An 18,443-nucleotide genomic window follows, 5' to 3' on the forward strand; every position below is an offset into this window, starting at 1 on the left:
TTCACCGTTATACTAATAAATGTAATTAAGAAAAACTCGTCTATGTTCAGTTGCTTTCAAGAGGGAATTCTCCATTTTTATGTACAATTTTTATGTTTTTATATACCAAACTTTTTTAAGGGGCCAAGATATTGGTCAATGGTAGAGCATGTTCTTTACATGCACAAGGCCCTGAATTCAGTTCTCCGAGCATCCAAAACAAATCAAAACCAAAATTTTAAAAATAGGGAATTTCAATGAGAGTAACCTGCATAGTTGCTCTGAAAAGTGGGACCAGTAAACATATCTGTCAAAAAGCCCTGTCTGGGCTCAGCAAAAGGAAAAGCTAATTGAAATGATATGACCAGGATTTACCAGTGAGGAGTGACAGGAAGATGACAAGGCATTTGCTTGTGAACAAGAAAATCTGAATTCTAAAGGCATTTCAGCCACCCTGTGACCTTCACAGGTTGTACTTCTCCCTGAGTCTTAGTTTTTTAAAATTTAGGTGGGTTTTACTTTAACTCAGCTTTTATGGTTTCCACTGTCTTCAGGCCAACCAATCTGCAAACCCCCCCCTCCCCCTCAGATTCCCAGATTCAACAGGAGCTTGTGAAACTGGTTTACAAGAGAACTGACTGAAACTTCACCCGCGGAACGCCAACTAATCACTCGCAGGCATCCCCGGAAGGCCAGTACAGAGTTTGAAGTCCTTGGGAGCGCACTTCCGGATAATTAAAGCTGCGTTTTCGATGTCAGTACGCGAGCCGCAGCCGGGTGACTCGGAAGCGCGACTGCGCATGCTTCCCGCAGGCGCGAGGCAGGGCGGGGCGCTGGATGGGGCGGGCCGGGCCCCTGACTTGTCTCGCAGTTACTGGGCCAGCGCGAGCGCGCGAGGCTCGGGGGCGGGGCCTCCTAGCCCGTGAAGTCGCGGCAGGTCTCTGCCGAGCGTCGCTGTGTTCGCTGGGCTGGGGTTGTCTCAGGTGAGGAGGTCGCGCCGGAAGTGGGTCTGGCCGTGGCGCCTTGGTGTTGTAAGGAGACTGCGCGGGGATTTGTTGTTAAGGGGGCGCGGCACCACCCTCTACTCTCCACTTCCATTGCAGCAGCCATGGCGAAAGGCAGAGTTGCCGAACGATCGCAGACTGGAGCACTCCAGACAACCCCAATGGGGGACGGGAACGCGGGGACGCGGGGCCCTGCGGCACCGGGTGGCAGAGACCACGTGAAGGGTGAGTGGACCCAGCATCTGGAGCTGAGGAACTGGCCCAGAGGCCAGTAGGTAGGGAGGGGTTCCGGAGGGGAAAGGACACCAGCGGGTTTCGGGGGGTTTAATGGGTTAAGAAGGAGCCTGCTGACGTTTGGGGGCGGGAACAAGAGAATGGGGTACTTGGGCTTAGGCCCCTGCGCAGCTCAAGGCCAGACGCCTAGTAGATGAGTCTAGTAAATGCTCTTAATTGAGTTCAGTTAAAAGAAGGAATAACACCTGCTTATTGACGCTTAGAGCAATTGCAAGATTGATAACGAAGCTAGCCAGTTCTGGAAGGAACTTTAGCAATGGTTGCGTTGTTTTTACAGATGAAAATACTGAGGCCCAGGGTGGGTATTTGACTTTGTACGTACAGTCACAAAGCCAGAGTGGTAGAATAGTTACGAGCAAGGTCTTGATCTTCCAGGTGCCACTTCCTAGTGCAGGAACACCTGGATTTGAGTCCCTGCTCTGTTATTTACTTGGGACCTTGGACTCAGTCTAAATTGTAAAATGGGAATAATCGTATCTGTTTCATTGGTTGATATATGAGTTGAACGAAATTCATATAATGCTTGGCTTATATAAAGTGGGGTCTAAGTAAATGTTAAGTTCAGTTATAGTTAAGGTCACTCATTCCAAAGCTTTTTTATTTTAACTTTAAAAAAAATTATATGTGTAGTTGGACACAGTACCTTTATTTGGTTTATTTATGTGGTGCTAAGGATTGAACCCTGTGCCCCACACATGCGAGGCAAGCGCTCTACCACTGAGCCACAACCCAGCCCCCCAAAGTATTTTTTTTTTTCCCCCTTTGGTACCAGTTATTGAACTCAGTGTTACTTGACCACTGAGTCACATCCCTAGCCCTATTTTGTATTTTATTTGGAGACAGGATCTCACTGAGTTGCTTAGAGCCTCGATGTTGCTGAGGCTGGCTTTGAACTCGCCATCCTCCTGTTTCAGCTTCCTGAGCCTCTGGAATTACAGGCGTGTGCCCGCGCGTCTGGCATTCCAAAGCTTTTTCCCCATTACACCATCCTATAATTTCTCAGGCTTTAGATATTATTGTAAGGAAAAAGTGTACCTTGAAACTAAGTTGATTCCATCTTGGTATGAAATTGTGCATTGCTTTTCAGCAGTTGAAATGATTAAGCTCTTTTAAGGGATTTTAAAGCTCATAAACTTGAAGCGATTCTAACATATGAACATTTAAAATTGTCAGTAGCTCGCTCACATTTTTATGTTCCACTACTAGAATGGCTAAATTAAAAAACTTAGAAATGTTATTAAAGCATAATTTGCTCTAACGTAAAGGAACAGTGTTTTGAAGAGTAGTGCTGAGAGTAACAGAAGTTTTCCAATTAGAGCAGTTCTGAGATTTTCATTTGACTTGAGATGGTGATCAGTTTTTTTTTTTAACCTAAATATATAAAGAAAATAAAACCTTGAAACCCCCAAAGTGCTTTTAAAATGATTTATCATTAGATCAACACATTTGGCCCACTTTTTTTTTTAATCAAAGAAATTTTTTAAAAATTTTTACAGACTGCATTTTGATTCATTGTACACAAATGGGATACAACTTTTCATTTCTATGATTGTATACAATGTAGATTCATACATTCATGTAATCATACATATACATAGGGTAATACTGTCTCAGTCTACTACCCTTCCCGTCCCCACCCCCCATTTTCCTCTACACCATCCAAAGTCCCTCCATTCTTCTCTTGCCCCTGCCTGCCACCCCCCTCCCTTGTTATATATCATCATCCACTTATCAGAGAAAACATTCGGCCTTTGGTTTTTTGGGCTTGGCCTATTTCACTTAGCATATTTTCCAACTTTATCCATTTACCAGCAAATGCCATAATTATTCTTTATGGCTGAGTAATATTCCATTATGTATATATGCCCCAGTTTCTTTATCCATTGGTCAGTTGAAGGGCATCTCAATTGGTTTCACAATCTAGCTATTGTGAATTATGCTGCTATGAATATTGATGTGACTGCATCACTGTAGTATGCTGATAATTCCTTTGGGTATAAACCAAGGAGTGGGATAGCAGGGTCAAATGGTGGGTCCATTCCAAGTTTTCGGAGGAATCTCCATACTGCTTTCCAGAGTGGCTACACTAATTTACAACTCCCCCAGCAAAGTATGAGTGTGGCACACTAACTCTTTATGATGATGGTGGAATGACTTCTGCAGAATGTAATCTCTAAGAAGACAAAGGGAAAAGATGTGAAGGACTGCCACCATGGAGAAGTAGGGAGAAGGAAAGGGAATGTTGGGCTGGGAAACAGTAGACTTAAAAGTTTGTGTGAACTCTTTCTATGTGTCAGTAAAGAGATAAAATTGTTACCAAGTAATGGTTTCTGTTGGGTGGTAGTAGGAGATAAAGGTCCTATTCTGAATGGTGTGAGATTACACTAGGCAAGGGAGTTTTTTGATCCAACCTGTTTTATTAATGATTCCCAGTTTTTTCTTTTCCTATTTTTCCTTTTCTTTCTCTAGTTACCATGAGGAGTTCTCTTACTAGGTAAAAGACTTTGGGGACATCATGTATGATAGGGTTTGGTTTACTTGGTAATCAGTTGTTGATGTGATGGCATTAGTAATTACTTACCAACTGATTTTCCAGGCTTTAACAAATGGTTTTTATTAATTGTAGGTGCTAACGTGACCTTCAAAAGAAGGAAAGATTTTGAAGAAGAGAGAAAAATTTTAGTAACTCTTGCTTAAGAAAGACATAGTAGGGCTGGGGCTGTAGCTTAGTGGCAGAGGACTTGCCTAACACTTGTGAGGCACTGAGTTTGATCCTTAGCACTGCATAAAAATAAACAAGTGATATAAAGTCATGCTGTCCATCTACAACTACAAAAATAAATTTTTTTAAAGACAGTAATAAAAGGTTCCTATTAATTCCATGACACCTTAAATGAATTTTTATTTTACTAAGTGACAGAGCTACATAACTTTGACAGTTGTCATCATGTGTAATTTTGAAATACCTTTTACCTGCAGCATTGGGTGCATTTAGTGGATTCCTTGCTGTGACTCTGGTCTCTAAGTTCTGAACCTAAGAGACTGTGGACAACTTTGAAGACTTGAGCAAGGACATAACACAGAAAGTCTGATTCTACCTTTGTAGACAAGATGTAGAACCAGTTAGGCTCTTAATCTTTTTGAGGGTGCCTGGACTAGAGTGTTACTCTCTTTTGCATTGTTTGCCCTCACTAATTTGTTTAACCAGCAAATTCTCTATTTTAATTTAAGAGAACTCCTAGAATTTTTTTTTAATAAATAGGTCATAACCCTTATGAAGGGTATGTAATCAATTGTACAGATGATAATGAGCATTTAAAAAATGGAATAAAAGAGAAAATGTGAGTGCTCTCCATATAGTAGGGGGCAAGTTATTTCTTAAAATCTTTTTTTCCGTTACATAGATTTTGTGTGCATCAGATCATGATATAAAAATAATTGCTTATTGTAGAATGCAGGCAGAAAAGTTTGAGCTGGGTGTGGTGGCACAGGCCATAATTCCAGTGACTCAGGAGACTGAGGCAGGAGGACTGTAAGTTCAAGCTAGGCCAGCAGCCTATCAAGGCCCTAAGCAATTTAGCCAAGACCCTATATCAGAATAGAAAGGGCTGCCCCAGCAACTTGAGACTGAGGCAGGAGGATCACAAGTTCAAAGCCAGCCTTGGCAACTTAGCAAGGCCCTAAGCAACTTAGTGAGACTCTATCTCAAAAAAGGTGGCGGGAGAGCTAGAAATGTGGCTCAGTGGTTAAATGTCCCTGGGTTCAATTTCTGGTACCAAAAAAGAGTATAAAGTTTTAGAAACTGAATGTGGTTTCTTGGGAGCCTGAGGCAGGAATATTGCAAATTCCAGACCAGCCTTGTCAACATAGTGAGACCCTGTCTCAAAATAAAAAGGGCTGCCAATGTAGCTCAGCCTACAATGCATAAGACCCTGGGTTCAATCCCCAGTACTAACAAAAATAAATAAAATAAAAAGTTTGAGAAATAATATCTTTTTTTTTTTTTTTTTGTACTAGGGATTTAACCAGTGAACTGCTACATCCTCAGTTCTTTTTTTTTCTTTGAAAAATATTCCATATTTATTTACAGTTTAAATCCTTAGTATAAGAAACCATTTTCCCACCCTATTTAATATTTACAAATTTCTTCAGTTGGAAACAAAAATTCAAAACAAAGCAAACATAAGTGACTAGTCTGTGATCCCTCATCCCACTGTATTCACTTAAAATAGGGCTTGCTCCATTTCATCTTGCCTTTTCGGATAAACCAAAGTTGGAAAGGTGGCAGTCAATCATAAAAAGTCTGATGAGTTTGCCTTGATTTTTTGCATCCATTAGGTCATAGAGGAAGCTGCCGCAGAGCCTCAGAGTTAGTACTCAAAATTGTGGGAAGGGCTGGGGTTGTAGTAGCTAGGTGGTAGTGCTAACCTAGCATGAAAAAAAAAAAAAAATCCCCACATTGAGTAATAGTGGAATTAATTAGTTTAAATGAGACAATTAAAGGATTAATGATAATAGTTAAAGGAAATGACTTTTTGTGGATGGGCAATATTGCCACAATACTAACAGAAACAAAGTTTTCTAAGAACTTTCTGTAGCCCTTTGTTTACATACATGTTAAAGTTACTGCAAGATATTTTAAAAAATTAAACAAGAAAAATATGAACAGTTCATGTCATTAAATTTAACTGTTTATGAAATATTTTTTCAATATGTACATATTTTAGTTGTTGATGGACCTTTATTTTATCTATTTATTTATGAGGTGCTGAGAATCGAACCTAGTGGCTCACACATGCCAGGCAAGCACAGTACCACTGAGCTACAACTCTAGCCCCCTATTTATGAAATATTAAAAGCCAATCTGGAAACTGAATTCCCTTGCAACTCTAGGGCTCTAGTTAAAATGTTTTTCCTGTTGGTACTATTTTTATTTTATTCTTTCAATAAAGTCTCTTAGAGTCAGAAAAATGACTTCATCAATGTTACAAAAATTAGCAATTTTTGAGACTGCTGATGAGAGAGAATGATGTCCAACAAATCCAGTCAGCTTTTCACAAGGAACTGGCTTCTGCTCAGCTTCCCTCTTTCCCTGAGGTAAGCCAACAGGTGTCTTCGTCTCCTCCATGTGACCTTTATTCCATACTTCTCCTCAGGGGTGTCTTTAACCAGAATAGGTCCAGGTTCTGGGCTAGTAGGAGTACTAGTGTGAAGGACACAGCTTTCAAGGCTGTTTTCCCTCTGATCTGGGGAAATGGAGTCCTCCTTCAAAGAAGATGACTCTGGGGTCTGAATATCAGGTGGAATAAACACGTAAGGAAAGCTGTGAAGTGCATGTACTGATAGTTCCCCACAGCTTTGGGGACTGAGCACTGGAATTAAGGGCTTTCTAGAAATGTCCTTTTCTGATTGATTGGGGCACCCTGTTACTTCGGGGATCCCCAGTGTCTCTGAACTGGAAGATAACTGTGGACTCTCAAATGTTAGACACGGAAACTTGCAGGTAGATTTTCGGCTTGAATGTCTTGCCTGGTCTTGGTGATGTTTCCGGTGGGCTGGGAACCAACTTTCTACAGTTGTATCAAACTGAGGTGTTACCCAAGAAGCGATGGTGCTACGGTCAATAGGCTTGCTGGGCACCTGTCGAGTGTGCGTGCTGGACCTCTGTGGAGCTCCGTAGTGATGTTTGGGGCCCTCCAGTGGTTGCTGGTGGAATAGCAGCGGAGTTTTGTGGGAACGTTGGCAGTGTCTTTTTTTGGGAGGCATAAATAGGTAAATGAAGGGCAGTTAGTAACCTCATGGTGCTGGTTGCCCTTGGGTTGTGGAACAGGCTCCAATTACAACCCATGCCCGCCCGGCGGGGCCACGGCCGCCGCTCCTCCCCCCAGTTCTTTTTAGTGTTTATTTTGAGGCAGAATCTTGCTAAGGTGCTGAAGGTCTTGCTGAATCACTAAAGCTGGCCTTGAGTTTGAGATCCTTATGTTTCAGCCTTGCTGGGATTACAGGCATGCACCACCTTGCCTGGATTGTTTTATTGCCTTTAGAAGACAATATTGTTCAAAGGTTTATTTAGCTCACAGTTTTGCAGGTTCAAACACATGGCAATTGTATCAACTCAATTTTGGTGAGGACCTCATGGAGGATGTCAGTGGTAAAACTTGCATAGAAATAAGTGATCACATCTTGAGACAGGAAGCACAGAGATCTGAGTGGGGCCAAGATCACATTTTTATAACATCTCTGGCAAGGACTACCTTTGGGAATGCTCCCACCAATGACCTAAGGACCTCCCACTAGCTGCCGCTTCCCAAAGGTTCCAGTGCTTCCCAATAGCACCACCCCGTGGACAAAGCCTTCAATCACAGTGGACCCTTGGGGGACACAAACTGTACTATACCATATCAGAAAGGTATTAAGGGGGCTGGGGAGATAGCTCAGCTGGTAGAGTGCTTGCTTGCATGCACAAGGCCCTGGGTTCGATCCCCGCACCGCAAAAAAAAAAAAAAAAAAAGAAAGGTATTAAGGAAAGGATAAAGATTTCAAAGATGCTGTTTTAGGTGATACATGGTGTCCAGGTTGGGTGTGGAGGGACGATAAATGAGTAGCCCAGCTGACAGGAGAAAACCAAGAGAAAAGGAGAAATGGTGATATAAGGCTGGGAATACTTGCTTAGCCTGTGCAAGACCCTGGGTTTGATCCCCAGCCCTGAAAAGAAAAGAAAAGTGATGAAAACAATGATGAAGGAATGGAATGTTGGAATTCATCCTTTCATTCATTTTATTTCTGTGGTACTAGGGATGAACCCACAGGTGCTCCTCCATTGAGCTAGATCCCTAGACTTTTTTATTTTGTTTTGAGATAGGGTCTTGCTAAGTTGCCCAGGCCAGCCTGGAACTTGCAATTCTCCTGTCTCAGCCTCCCAAGTTGCTGGGTAGAGGCATGGGCCACCAAGCCTGGATGGAATGTTAAAATGTCCCAAGGTAGAGCAGTACCTGGTGATATGAGAACTTAATGTGTAGCTCTGTAAGTGGGTGGCTAAATTTTCATAGAAATGAAAACCTATGGGGCAGAGTAGATCATTTAAATGAATAGTGAAATCTTTTGGGGTTATGGAGAAGTTTATTATAAGCCAGTCTTAGTTTTTAGTAAATGAGAGGATATACCCGAAAGTGGGTAGATAATTCTGAGTTGAGGGTATGTAGGTTGGATGGTAGCAGGGAATTAAGACTATAAAGAATGAGCTTTTATGTAAGATTGGGAGTGCTGCTGCTTCTACTGCCTATAAACATGCTTTGTGTGTTATTTAAAAATTGATGGTTTGTATTTTGTAGTTATTTTAGTTATTTAAATTTATATTTTATAATAATACAATTTTCAAATCTTAATTTTTTAAAAACTTAAAGCCCTTGAAATGGTTTACTTCAAACAATGTTAGTGCATTCTGTGACCTTCAAAGATTTCTTAGTCTGTGAACTTATGTCCTGAAGAAAAATGGATCTTTTCTGTCCTTCATGGTAGAGTCAGGTAGGTATAGAAAACACTGAATGTTGAGAACAGGGGCTAGATGACCAATCAGAGTCATTCCTAAGATCTTGTAGATGTTGGAAGATTTTTGCTTTCTAAAATGTTTTAATATGAAAGGAGAGAATTACAAACTACTAGAGGGTAATGATTAATATATGATTTTTCAGGATGGATTTACATATATTAGGAGTTAAGAGAAAAGGTGCATGTAAGAGGGAATGTTGAAGATGTTGGATAAATGGAAGGAGTTGAAGAAGAAAATCTTTGGGAAAGTGCATTGACAGTTAATAAAAAAGATAAGGAGGACAGACAAGGGAAGATAATTTCATGAACAGATAGACATTGCGGAGCTTACTAAAGTAGAAGGCAGTGTCGTTGGTTGCAGGCAGAGGAAGTTAATAGTTTGAAGGGACTTGGAATTATCTTTTATAGGAGAGTGCTGTAAAAGGATTACTATTTGTCATTGATAACACTGATTGAAGCAAGGAAAGCATATGAACTTTTTCTAATAGTACCTTTGACCAAGGAGATTGAAAAAGCAGAGAGTGGGATAATTCAGATTAGGAATTAGTGTGATAGAAGATTTGGAAGTTTATAAAGTAACAGTAAGAGTAGCTAAATGCTAATGGGACATGTTATGCAGTCATAAGAAGACACATTATAAATATGTATGCTACAAATTTATATGTAAATTATAAAAACAAAATTTATAACTTTTATGTATAGAACTATAATTGAATTAAATTCTAGTGCCTGGGTTTATTAGAATTATATGGAAGACGGATTATTGAATCATAAATACCAACGACTCCCTATTTATTAGTTTGTGTGAAAGAAAGAAGAGCCTCAATTGAATGTCACTCATTCTTTTTGCATTCTTTAAATTGTGTTATTGTGTTACTGTTGAACACAATGCTTGAAAAAGTTTACCTAATTTTAGAGTGAGGAAAATAGATATCATGTTAAACCTGGAGGTTTGTTTTGTTCAAATGTCTGTATATTTCATCATCCAGCTCTAAAACAAGTAACAATTAGAAAGATGTATGCTCAAAGAAAACTGAGAGTAGTTAATGTTCTGTAGTCCAGTGAAACATTGTCTGAGCCTTCTTTCCATCTGACTCCTAATGTAGGACTGGTGAGTTTATAATGTGAAGGAAAAATATTAGAATAATTCAGAGCTAACATTCTAAGTCCTTATTTAATTTAAGAGAACTGCATTACCTGTTTAAATCCTTAAAAACATTTAGCTACATACATATGGGTTAGAAGGTTGTTTTCCCATCTTTTATTTTATTTATTTATTTATTATTTTGACTTGTGATTGGCAGAATATATACATATGGAAACCTGTGGATACAGATGATTTACTGTATATTCAAACACCATTGGTTGCCGCCCCCCATGCTGATAATTGAATCCAGGCCTTCCTTGTTCAAGGCAGGAACTCATCCACTGAGCTATATCCCTAGCCCCCATCTTTTAATTTTCAGTTAAATTCCTGCTTACTCCGTGAGCCTTGCCTTCATCACTCAAATTCAGTTACCTTGCTTTCCTATAAACTCAGCCCCCTTTAACTCTGCTATTCCTTGCTCACAGGTTTGGGGTATACTAAAGGTGGCATCAGCTTCTGAGGAACAGAGGTTGAACATCTTAGATGCTCAGCAGACAAAAGATACACTACATTTGAGTACATTACTTAAATAGAAGTTCTAAGAAAGGGGGAAGATCAACCATTAGTTTTTAGAAGTCATTCTGTGTCCACAAATATCATAATAATAATTTAAAAAAAAACTGAAATTACTATTTTTGAAGAGTTTAAAAGGTGTCCATAATATTAAATTTTTTGTTAGTCCTTTTTGTGTTCTGGACCTGATTCTAGTGAGTTAAAGCAACAAATTCGGACAAATTAATTCCAGATAGACTTAAAACTTTAAGAAGCAATAGGTACTGGGTGCAGTGGTGGACAGCTGTAATCCCCACGGCTTGGGAGGCAGGAGGATTATGAATTCAAAGCCATTCTCAGCAACTTAGCAAGGCCCTAAGCAACTTGGTGAAACCCTATCTCAAAATAATAATAATGGTAACAATAATAATAATAATGGAGGACAGCTGGGGATATGTCTCAGTGGTTAAGCACCCTGGGTTCAATCCCTGATACTGGGGTGGGGGGTGGGGGGGAAGGAACAGGCATCCTGAAAAAATACATAGACTATGTGCATCATAATGTGTTTTGTTTTGATGGCAGCCCATAGAAAACTGCCCTAAAATGTAATATTTATGAATTACCCTTGTTCCTTTTCAAGTAGAGAACCTTTTAAGTACATTTAATAATGTATAAAGGACTGGGGATGTAGCTCTATGGTAAGGCACTTCTGAGTTCAATCCCCAGTGCCAGAAAGGAAAAAAAGAAAAGAAAGTTTTTAATAGCTAGTACAACTTCCTTCTGTGGGCCTCTCTTTAACCTGTAAAAATAGGGTGGCCCTGGGGGCTGGGGTTGGGGCTCAGTGGTATAGTACTTGCCTATCATGTGTGAGGCGCTGGGTTTGATCCTCAGCACTACATAAAAAAATAAATAAAAAATAAAGGTCCGTCAAAATAGGATGGGCCAAATTCTTGTTTCTCAAGCTTTAATGTTCATGCAGATAACTGGATATTTTATTAAAATGTAGATTTTGATTCTTAGGTCAGGTATAGTGCCTATGAATCTGTATTTGTAACAAGCTCAATGTGGTGCAGATTCATATAGTCCACAGAGCACACGTTGAGTGACAAAGGGCCAAATGATTTCTATTGCTCTATGTTCAGCATAGAATTTAGCAACATCTTACTAATTCAGTTATGACATATATAAAACTGCCATAATGAGACAAGGAATAAAATGTAGTCTTTTAGTCAAGACTTTGTGGTTAAAGGGAACAGAAACACATTAAACGAACACAAATAAAAAGGAAAATTGTCATAAGAATAAAAGAGACCATTTCAGTGGCATCCGTGAGTAAGAAATGAAATATAGCCAGGCTTCAAGGGAAGTGGAAAGTGAGAAATCAACAAGTTAAGTATATCTTTCATTTCTTCTCTGGGTTTCTATAATAGCCTCTCTTACATTTTGTGGTACTTGTCTTCTTTACCATGTTATTGACTATGCCCTCCACTATTTGACCCTTCAGCCCTAACACTCACTCGCCTTTTATAAACAATAACTCTTTTTCTTAGTTCAAAATCTCAAGGGGAGGCACTGGAATTTTGGCTTAGTGGGTAGAGCATTCACCTAGCACTGGATTTACCAATACCACCCAGTACCATGTAAGTCTCAGCACTGCATATAAGTAAATAAAAATAAAGGTCCATCAACAACTAAAAAAAAATTAAAAAAAAAAAAAAAATCTCAAGGAGAAAATATAGTCAACCAATAATAAAGTGTTTCCACTTGGGTCAGATGTCCAACCTTGGGTCAGACAGCCTTCTGTGTTTATGAGGAGGGAATATTGAATCATTTGGTAAGATTAAGGCTACTGAGATTGGCCCCTTTGGAGGACCAGGGAAAGTTATTCTAGGGAAGAAGAATGTGGGTAGAGAAGATAATGATAATATCTGTCTAATATATTTTAATAAACTTTTATAAAGAGGATTTGCTAAATTAGAGGAGTTCAGGCAGTTCAGTACTTTGGTTTAAGATGCTTTATAAAAGCATGTATAAAAGCTACATGGCCAGTAGTTGGTGTGTGTGTGTGGTAGATTCCTTCTCAAGGAACTAAAAATCACAAATCCTAATTAGAGCCCACATATTTTTAAATACCATGTTATCAGTATTATACTGGGATAATGGGAAGAAGGCAATAAAAATTGAGTCACCCACATCTTTACCTCTTACCCAGTGAGCCTAAGTGTGTTAAGCTGTACTGGTCTCACCACTATTGATTACATCCTGGTACAACAGTTCTGCTCATTTTTCACTTGTTCTTTACTGGATCTCATTGTATATTTTTATCCTGTATATAATTTTTAAGATAACAAAGGTTACTTTTTGAGGGGGTGTAAACATTTTCCAATTCTTGGAGTCATAGAGTCACTCAAAACATTACATTCTAAAGTTACATTAGTGGGCTGGGGCTATAGCTCAGTTGGTAGAGTGCTTGCCTTGTAAGTACAAGACCCTGGGTTCAATCCTCAGCACTGCAAAAAAATAAAAAATAAAAAAATAAAGTTACATTAGTGAATATGCCCTTAAATCAGATTTAATGTCTTAGTGTTTGGGGGCAAAAGTGTGAATCTTAATCTTACTTTTTTTTTTTTTTTTTTTTTGCTTTCTTTCAGAAAAAGCCTGGGCAGAAGCTGGGTCAGCACGAATGTCACTTCTTATATTGGTGTCTATTTTCTTGTCTGCAGCATTTGTTATGTTTTTGGTGTATAAAAATTTTCCTCAGCTTAGTGAGTAAGTATACTTAGAGAGAACTGAAAATGTCTAGATATGTGTGAGATGAAAGTGAATTAAAAGCTGAACTTACTTTAAGCAACAACTGTCATGATGATTGTGTCTCAGTTCTCATGGCTTATAGCAAGTTCATGTCAGCACTGTTATATAAATACTTGTTTCCAGGACTAGGATTGTGGCTCAGTAGGAACACTTGCCTAGCGTGTTTGAGACACTGGGTTCAATCCTCAGCACCACATAAAAATAAATAAAATAAAAGGTGTTGTGTCCATCTACAATTAAAAAAAAAACTTGTTTCCAAATTTACCTCTTGATTGGCTATGTAAGGTTTTCCTAGCTTTGCCTCTCTAATAAGGCTTCACCTTTCCAGTGGCTTCCAAAATTTTTAAAAAATATAATCACAAAAGAAAAGACATTTTAATATTATGAACCTTCTCTCTCTCCCTCACAATTGTGTGTGTGTGCACTCACATATTTATTTTGGGGGTGGAGTTTACCAAGGATTAAAACCCTGGGGCATTTAATCACTGAGCCGCATCCCCATCCCTTTTAATTAATTAATTAGTTTATTTATTTTAAACTTTGAGACAGGGTCTAAGTTGCTTAAGGCCTTAAGTTACTGAGGCTGGCCTCAAACTGGCAATTTTCCTGCTTCTGCCTCTTGAGATTCTGGGATTATAGGCATGTGCCACTGCGTCTGGCTACAATTATAAATAATTAAAATTAAGTAAGCATGAGGATATAGCTCAGTGACAGAGTGCATGTTTAGCATGAGCAAGGCCCTGGGTTCAATTCCTAGAATGGAAAAAACAGCAAATAACAACAATGAAGTTTCATGAAATTGATGGTGTTTCTAGTCTTTTCTATTTGTTTGATTTGTTTAGTGTTATAAATTTATTTTTATAGTCCATCCTAGATATTGACTTGTGATTTGCATAAAAAGGTATTCTTTTATTTTTTCCTATCCCTGTTTTCTCCCTTTGTACTCTTCCTTGCTCTAAGTTTTTGTCTGCTTTTATTCATCCATTTCCTTTTTACCATATCTCTTGTCTTCTAGCTTTTTCCCTCTGTTTTATGGAAATCATCTAGTCTGGATAGATAACTTTTCACAGTGAAGTTGATCTTGTAAAAGACTATATCTAGTACACATCCATAATTCCTTAGCAAAAATCTTGGTAAAATGTGTTTCAGAATTTAGAAATTTTCCACTTTGGAAGGATAACACATAATATGTGATACCTCCAGCAGAATCTAGAATAGCATCTCATAATCCAGTACATTAATATCTATGCAAAAAAGCCTGCATAGTAACACTAAACATTATAAAAGACTATGACTAACTTTACTAACAAATTTTTGCTGACAAATTATAAAGAAATTTTAGTTTTCAGATTTTTTTTTATCTAGGAAAGAGATTATGGACCTGAAACCTATTTTAGGAGGTCAAAATATCCCAGGGCTATTTTACCACCCTAAGACCACCCTGGCATAATCATAGATTATATAAAGAATTATAAAAATATATTTAGGCTTTCAACCAAGGCCAGCCTGATATGGTAGTAGATATCTGAAATGGGGTTTCAAAGCATCAGAAAGTTTATGTGACCTCTAAGTTCCTTTTATTCACAGTCTGTCCCCATCCCACCTGCAACTGGGGATGAACCCAGGGCCTTGTGCATGCCAGACAGATGTTATACCACCTAGCTACATGCCCAGTTCCTTATTCACAGTTATTTATGCTTGAAATTTTTATTTAAAATTTTTATAGACTGCATTTTGATTCATTGTATCCAAATGGGATACATAATTTTGTTTCTATGGTTGTGCACTATGTAGATTCATACCATTTGTGTAATTATACACGTACATAGTGTAATGATGTCTGTCTCATTCCACCATTTTTCGTACCCCTCCCTCATTTCCCTCTACGTAGTCTAAAGTTCCTCCATTCTTCTCTCAGCCCCTACCCCTGTTATATCATCATCCACTTGAAATTTTATAGTTAACTTAATTATTTTTATTTTTATCATTCTTACATATTCATTTATTTTGTGTGGTAATGGGAATCAAACTAAGGAACTTGCACATGCTTGGCAAGGATTCTACTACTGAGCTACATTCCTAGCTCTAGTATTTTATTTTCCTACTTCAGTGTAAATGCTTTTAGGATGATGGCATGTTATGTTGCTACGTTAATATTACTATGATTTAATTTTATATCCTTTCTACTTTTTTATCAAGGAGTAGGAAATAGAATTGATTGAAAGAGGGAAAGAACAGACTCCAAATTAAGGTTTTCTTTGCTCCCAGTCTTCTCTAAGAATGATAAAATATTACTTGTATAAAGTAATGTACTATTACAAGCCTTTTACATATGTGCATATGTGCATGCCCATGCATGCATACTCAGAGTCTTTTTATTTATTTATTTTGGTATTGGGGATTGAACCCAGAGATACTTGACCATTGAGCCACATCCCCAGCACCCAATCCCTGGCCCTTTTTTATATTTTATTTAGAGACAGGGTGTGGCTGAATTACTTGGGGCCTTGCTGAGTTGCTAAGGCTGACTTTGCACTTTGATCCTCCTGCCTCAGCCTCCTGATCTGCTGGAATTACAGGTGGGTGCTACCATGTTGGGAACAGGTATTTTTATAGGATTTAATAAAGCAGCATTCAGCTGGGCATGGTGGCGTATTCCTGTAGTTCTTGCTACTCAGGATGCTGAGAGGGGGAAGATCACTTGACTCCACATTTTGGGCCCAACTGGCAACAAAAGTGAGAACCTGGCTCAGCAGTTAGTAAATAAAATAAAAAGCAGCACTCTATCATTGTTCTACAGAGTGTACAAATAAGCACAAATCCATATTGAACATAAGGATGAACCTGGGTTTGTAGCTTGTACCAAAACTTGAGAAGCTGAGGCAAGAAGATTGTGAGTTTGGGGCAGCCTCACAACTTAGCAAGACCCTGTCTCAAAAGAAAAGGGCTGAGAATGTAGAGTGTCCTGGAGTTCAATCTCCAGTACCATTAAAACAACAATGACAACAATAACAACAACAACAAACAACCAAGTCACAAAGATGATTTGAGGCTTTTACAAGTAAGAAATTCAAACAAGGCACCAAATTTAAAGTAAAATTAACAGAAAAGGAAAAGTGTTTTAACTTTTTCCCTGAACTATGAACTAGAATATTTCAGAAAAGTTGTGAATGGTAAATTTGTTGAAAGCTTTACTTAATTTCCATTTTGAATGATTACTAATTTCAGATTATCAAGAGGATTAACCAAAATGATGTCAAATATGTTTTTAATATGCTAACATCAGTGGTTCATTTTTTAATGGTAAACTTAAATTTTAAACTAATTATTGGAGGTAATGTTTTTAACCTTAAGTTTGGGTCATCCTAGACTATCATATGTAGATTATATCTTGAGAGAAATTTAAAAACAATTAATTTACAGACTTCTGAACATGAAAAAATTGTTAATTTGACTTTAACAGAGATTAGGACATCAGATCATTTTGGCTAAAACTCTGTTTTGAGCTTAACTTCGATTTTATGATGGCAAAATTCTATTTAAAATTTTTCACTTTAACTTTATTTCTTTAGAGAAGAAAGAGTGAATATGAAGGTTCCCAGAGATATGGATGATGCCAAGGCTCTAGGAAAAGTTTTATCCAAATATAAGGACACCTTTTATGTACAAGTTCTTGTAGCTTATTTTGCTACATATATTTTGTATCCTTTAAACTGAAAAATGCTTTTTAGTTTTATTCAAGAAAAGGTTTAAAAGATCTGCCATTTACTTATATGTAATCATAAATTATTTTTCCTCTTGAAAATTGTTAATGCAGTGTTACAATACTAAATAAAATATATGAAAATGGAAAAATATACTTTAATCTTAACTCATTTTTATTAGTTACCAATTTTTTGGTTTTCTGCTTGTTACTTATTAAATATTTTCCTTTATTATGAATATTTATTTTATCTATTTTTATTTATAATTATTTTAATTTTAAAAATCAAATTATTTTGAGTTGTTACATATCATTTTTAAATGTATTCTGTTAGTTTTGGAGGTACTATTGGCTTTCATTTATTTGCTTTTATAGATGTTGTCTTATAAATCTCCTTTGTTCATTTTTTTCTTTCCCTTTAGAAATTTCTTTTGCAAAAGTTCTGAAGATAATAAATATTCAAAGGAATTTCTTTGTTTTATAGAAATGAATGTTGTATTTTTTTTTTCATTTATTATTATTGTTTTTTTGGGGGTGCTAAGAATTAAACCCAGTGCCTCACATGTGCAAGGCAAGTGCTCTGAACTACAACCCCAGCCCTATCTTTCATTCTTAAATAGTTTGTTTTCCAAATCTTCTTGGTTAACAGAAGATATTACTTCCTGATTTTGTAAATGTTACTTCACAACACGAACAGTCTGTTTTGGGAAACTATTTATAAAGTTATTTAATTGTACACACCCTGTCAATAAATCCATAACTGCCAGTCATAGTGGCAAATGTTTGTGAAAATTTTAAGCTAGGTTTTTTTTTTTTTAAAGGCAAATTAACTATGTTGTTAATTCTGTTTAAGTATTTATATTTTTACTTCCATTTTTATTTCCTGAATTAATTTTGGTTTGTTGGATTTTTCAACCTTTTCTCCTGTGAAATTTAATATCATTTTCTTTTTTTTTAATCTGTTCTTCTTAGTTGTACATGATAGGGGAATGAATTTTGACATATGTAAGTGGAAGAATGAATTTTGACATATGTAAGTGGAGTATAACTTCCCATTCTGTGGTTGTACATGTTGTGGAGTTATAGCATTTTCTTTTCTTGGACTTACAATGTGTCAGATGTTACATGTTTCTACAGCTGATTAACTTATGCATTTTTTGAGTATATATGTAAATATATTGGAGAAGTTACTCCTAGCATAAGCAATTTAACACATAGGTTTACAAAATGTTTCACTGCTGTTATAAACATTGTTTACCCACCTGGTGAAGATGGATTTGTATTTAGATAGTGTGCTGTAGATGGGTACTTTTTTTTTTTTTTTTGCTATTCTCCCTATTTGTTATTAGAAGAATTAAAATCTGGAGCAAATTTGAGGAATAAATTCTGTGCACCTTTCTTCTTGACAGGCTGTTTTGGGAGGCTATTTATGAAGTTATTTAATTGTGTATAAACTGTCTTAAGA

General features: G+C 37.4%; 2 protein-coding genes across 4 annotated transcripts in view; one reads left to right on the plus strand and one right to left on the minus strand.

The window, feature by feature from the left end:
• The first annotated feature begins 805 nt into the window (after positions 1–805).
• Positions 806–18,443, plus strand: part of TMEM41B (transmembrane protein 41B) — a 28,508-nt gene continuing 10,870 nt past the window's right edge. The window contains exons 1-4 of one of the 3 annotated variants that reach the window (XM_079104293.1): positions 806–962; positions 1,083–1,208; positions 13,116–13,233; positions 16,848–16,976. In XM_079104293.1, coding sequence (XP_078960419.1) covers positions 1,088–1,208; positions 13,116–13,233; positions 16,848–16,976 — 368 coding nt within the window. In that variant the 5' untranslated portion in view covers positions 806–962; positions 1,083–1,087. The other 2 variants (XM_079104295.1, XM_079104294.1) reach the window with 2 other exon arrangements.
• On the minus strand, positions 6,029–7,150 carry LOC306640209 (RAD9, HUS1, RAD1-interacting nuclear orphan protein 1-like). The gene has a single exon (XM_079104299.1). It carries the CDS (start codon positions 7,041–7,043, stop codon positions 6,324–6,326), a length of 720 nt encoding a protein of 239 aa, XP_078960425.1. The 5' UTR covers positions 7,044–7,150; the 3' UTR covers positions 6,029–6,323.

The sequence above is a fragment of the Sciurus vulgaris genome, assembly GCF_902686455.1.
Source record: "Sciurus vulgaris genome assembly, chromosome: 11".
NCBI classification, from domain to species: Eukaryota; Metazoa; Chordata; class Mammalia; order Rodentia; family Sciuridae; genus Sciurus; species Sciurus vulgaris.

What these genes read in the sequence shown, in the direction of transcription:
- LOC306640209 (XM_079104299.1), bottom strand. Translation starts at nt 7,043, where the DNA reads ATGCCTCCCAAAAAAAGACACTGCCAACGTTCCCACAAAACTCCGCTG.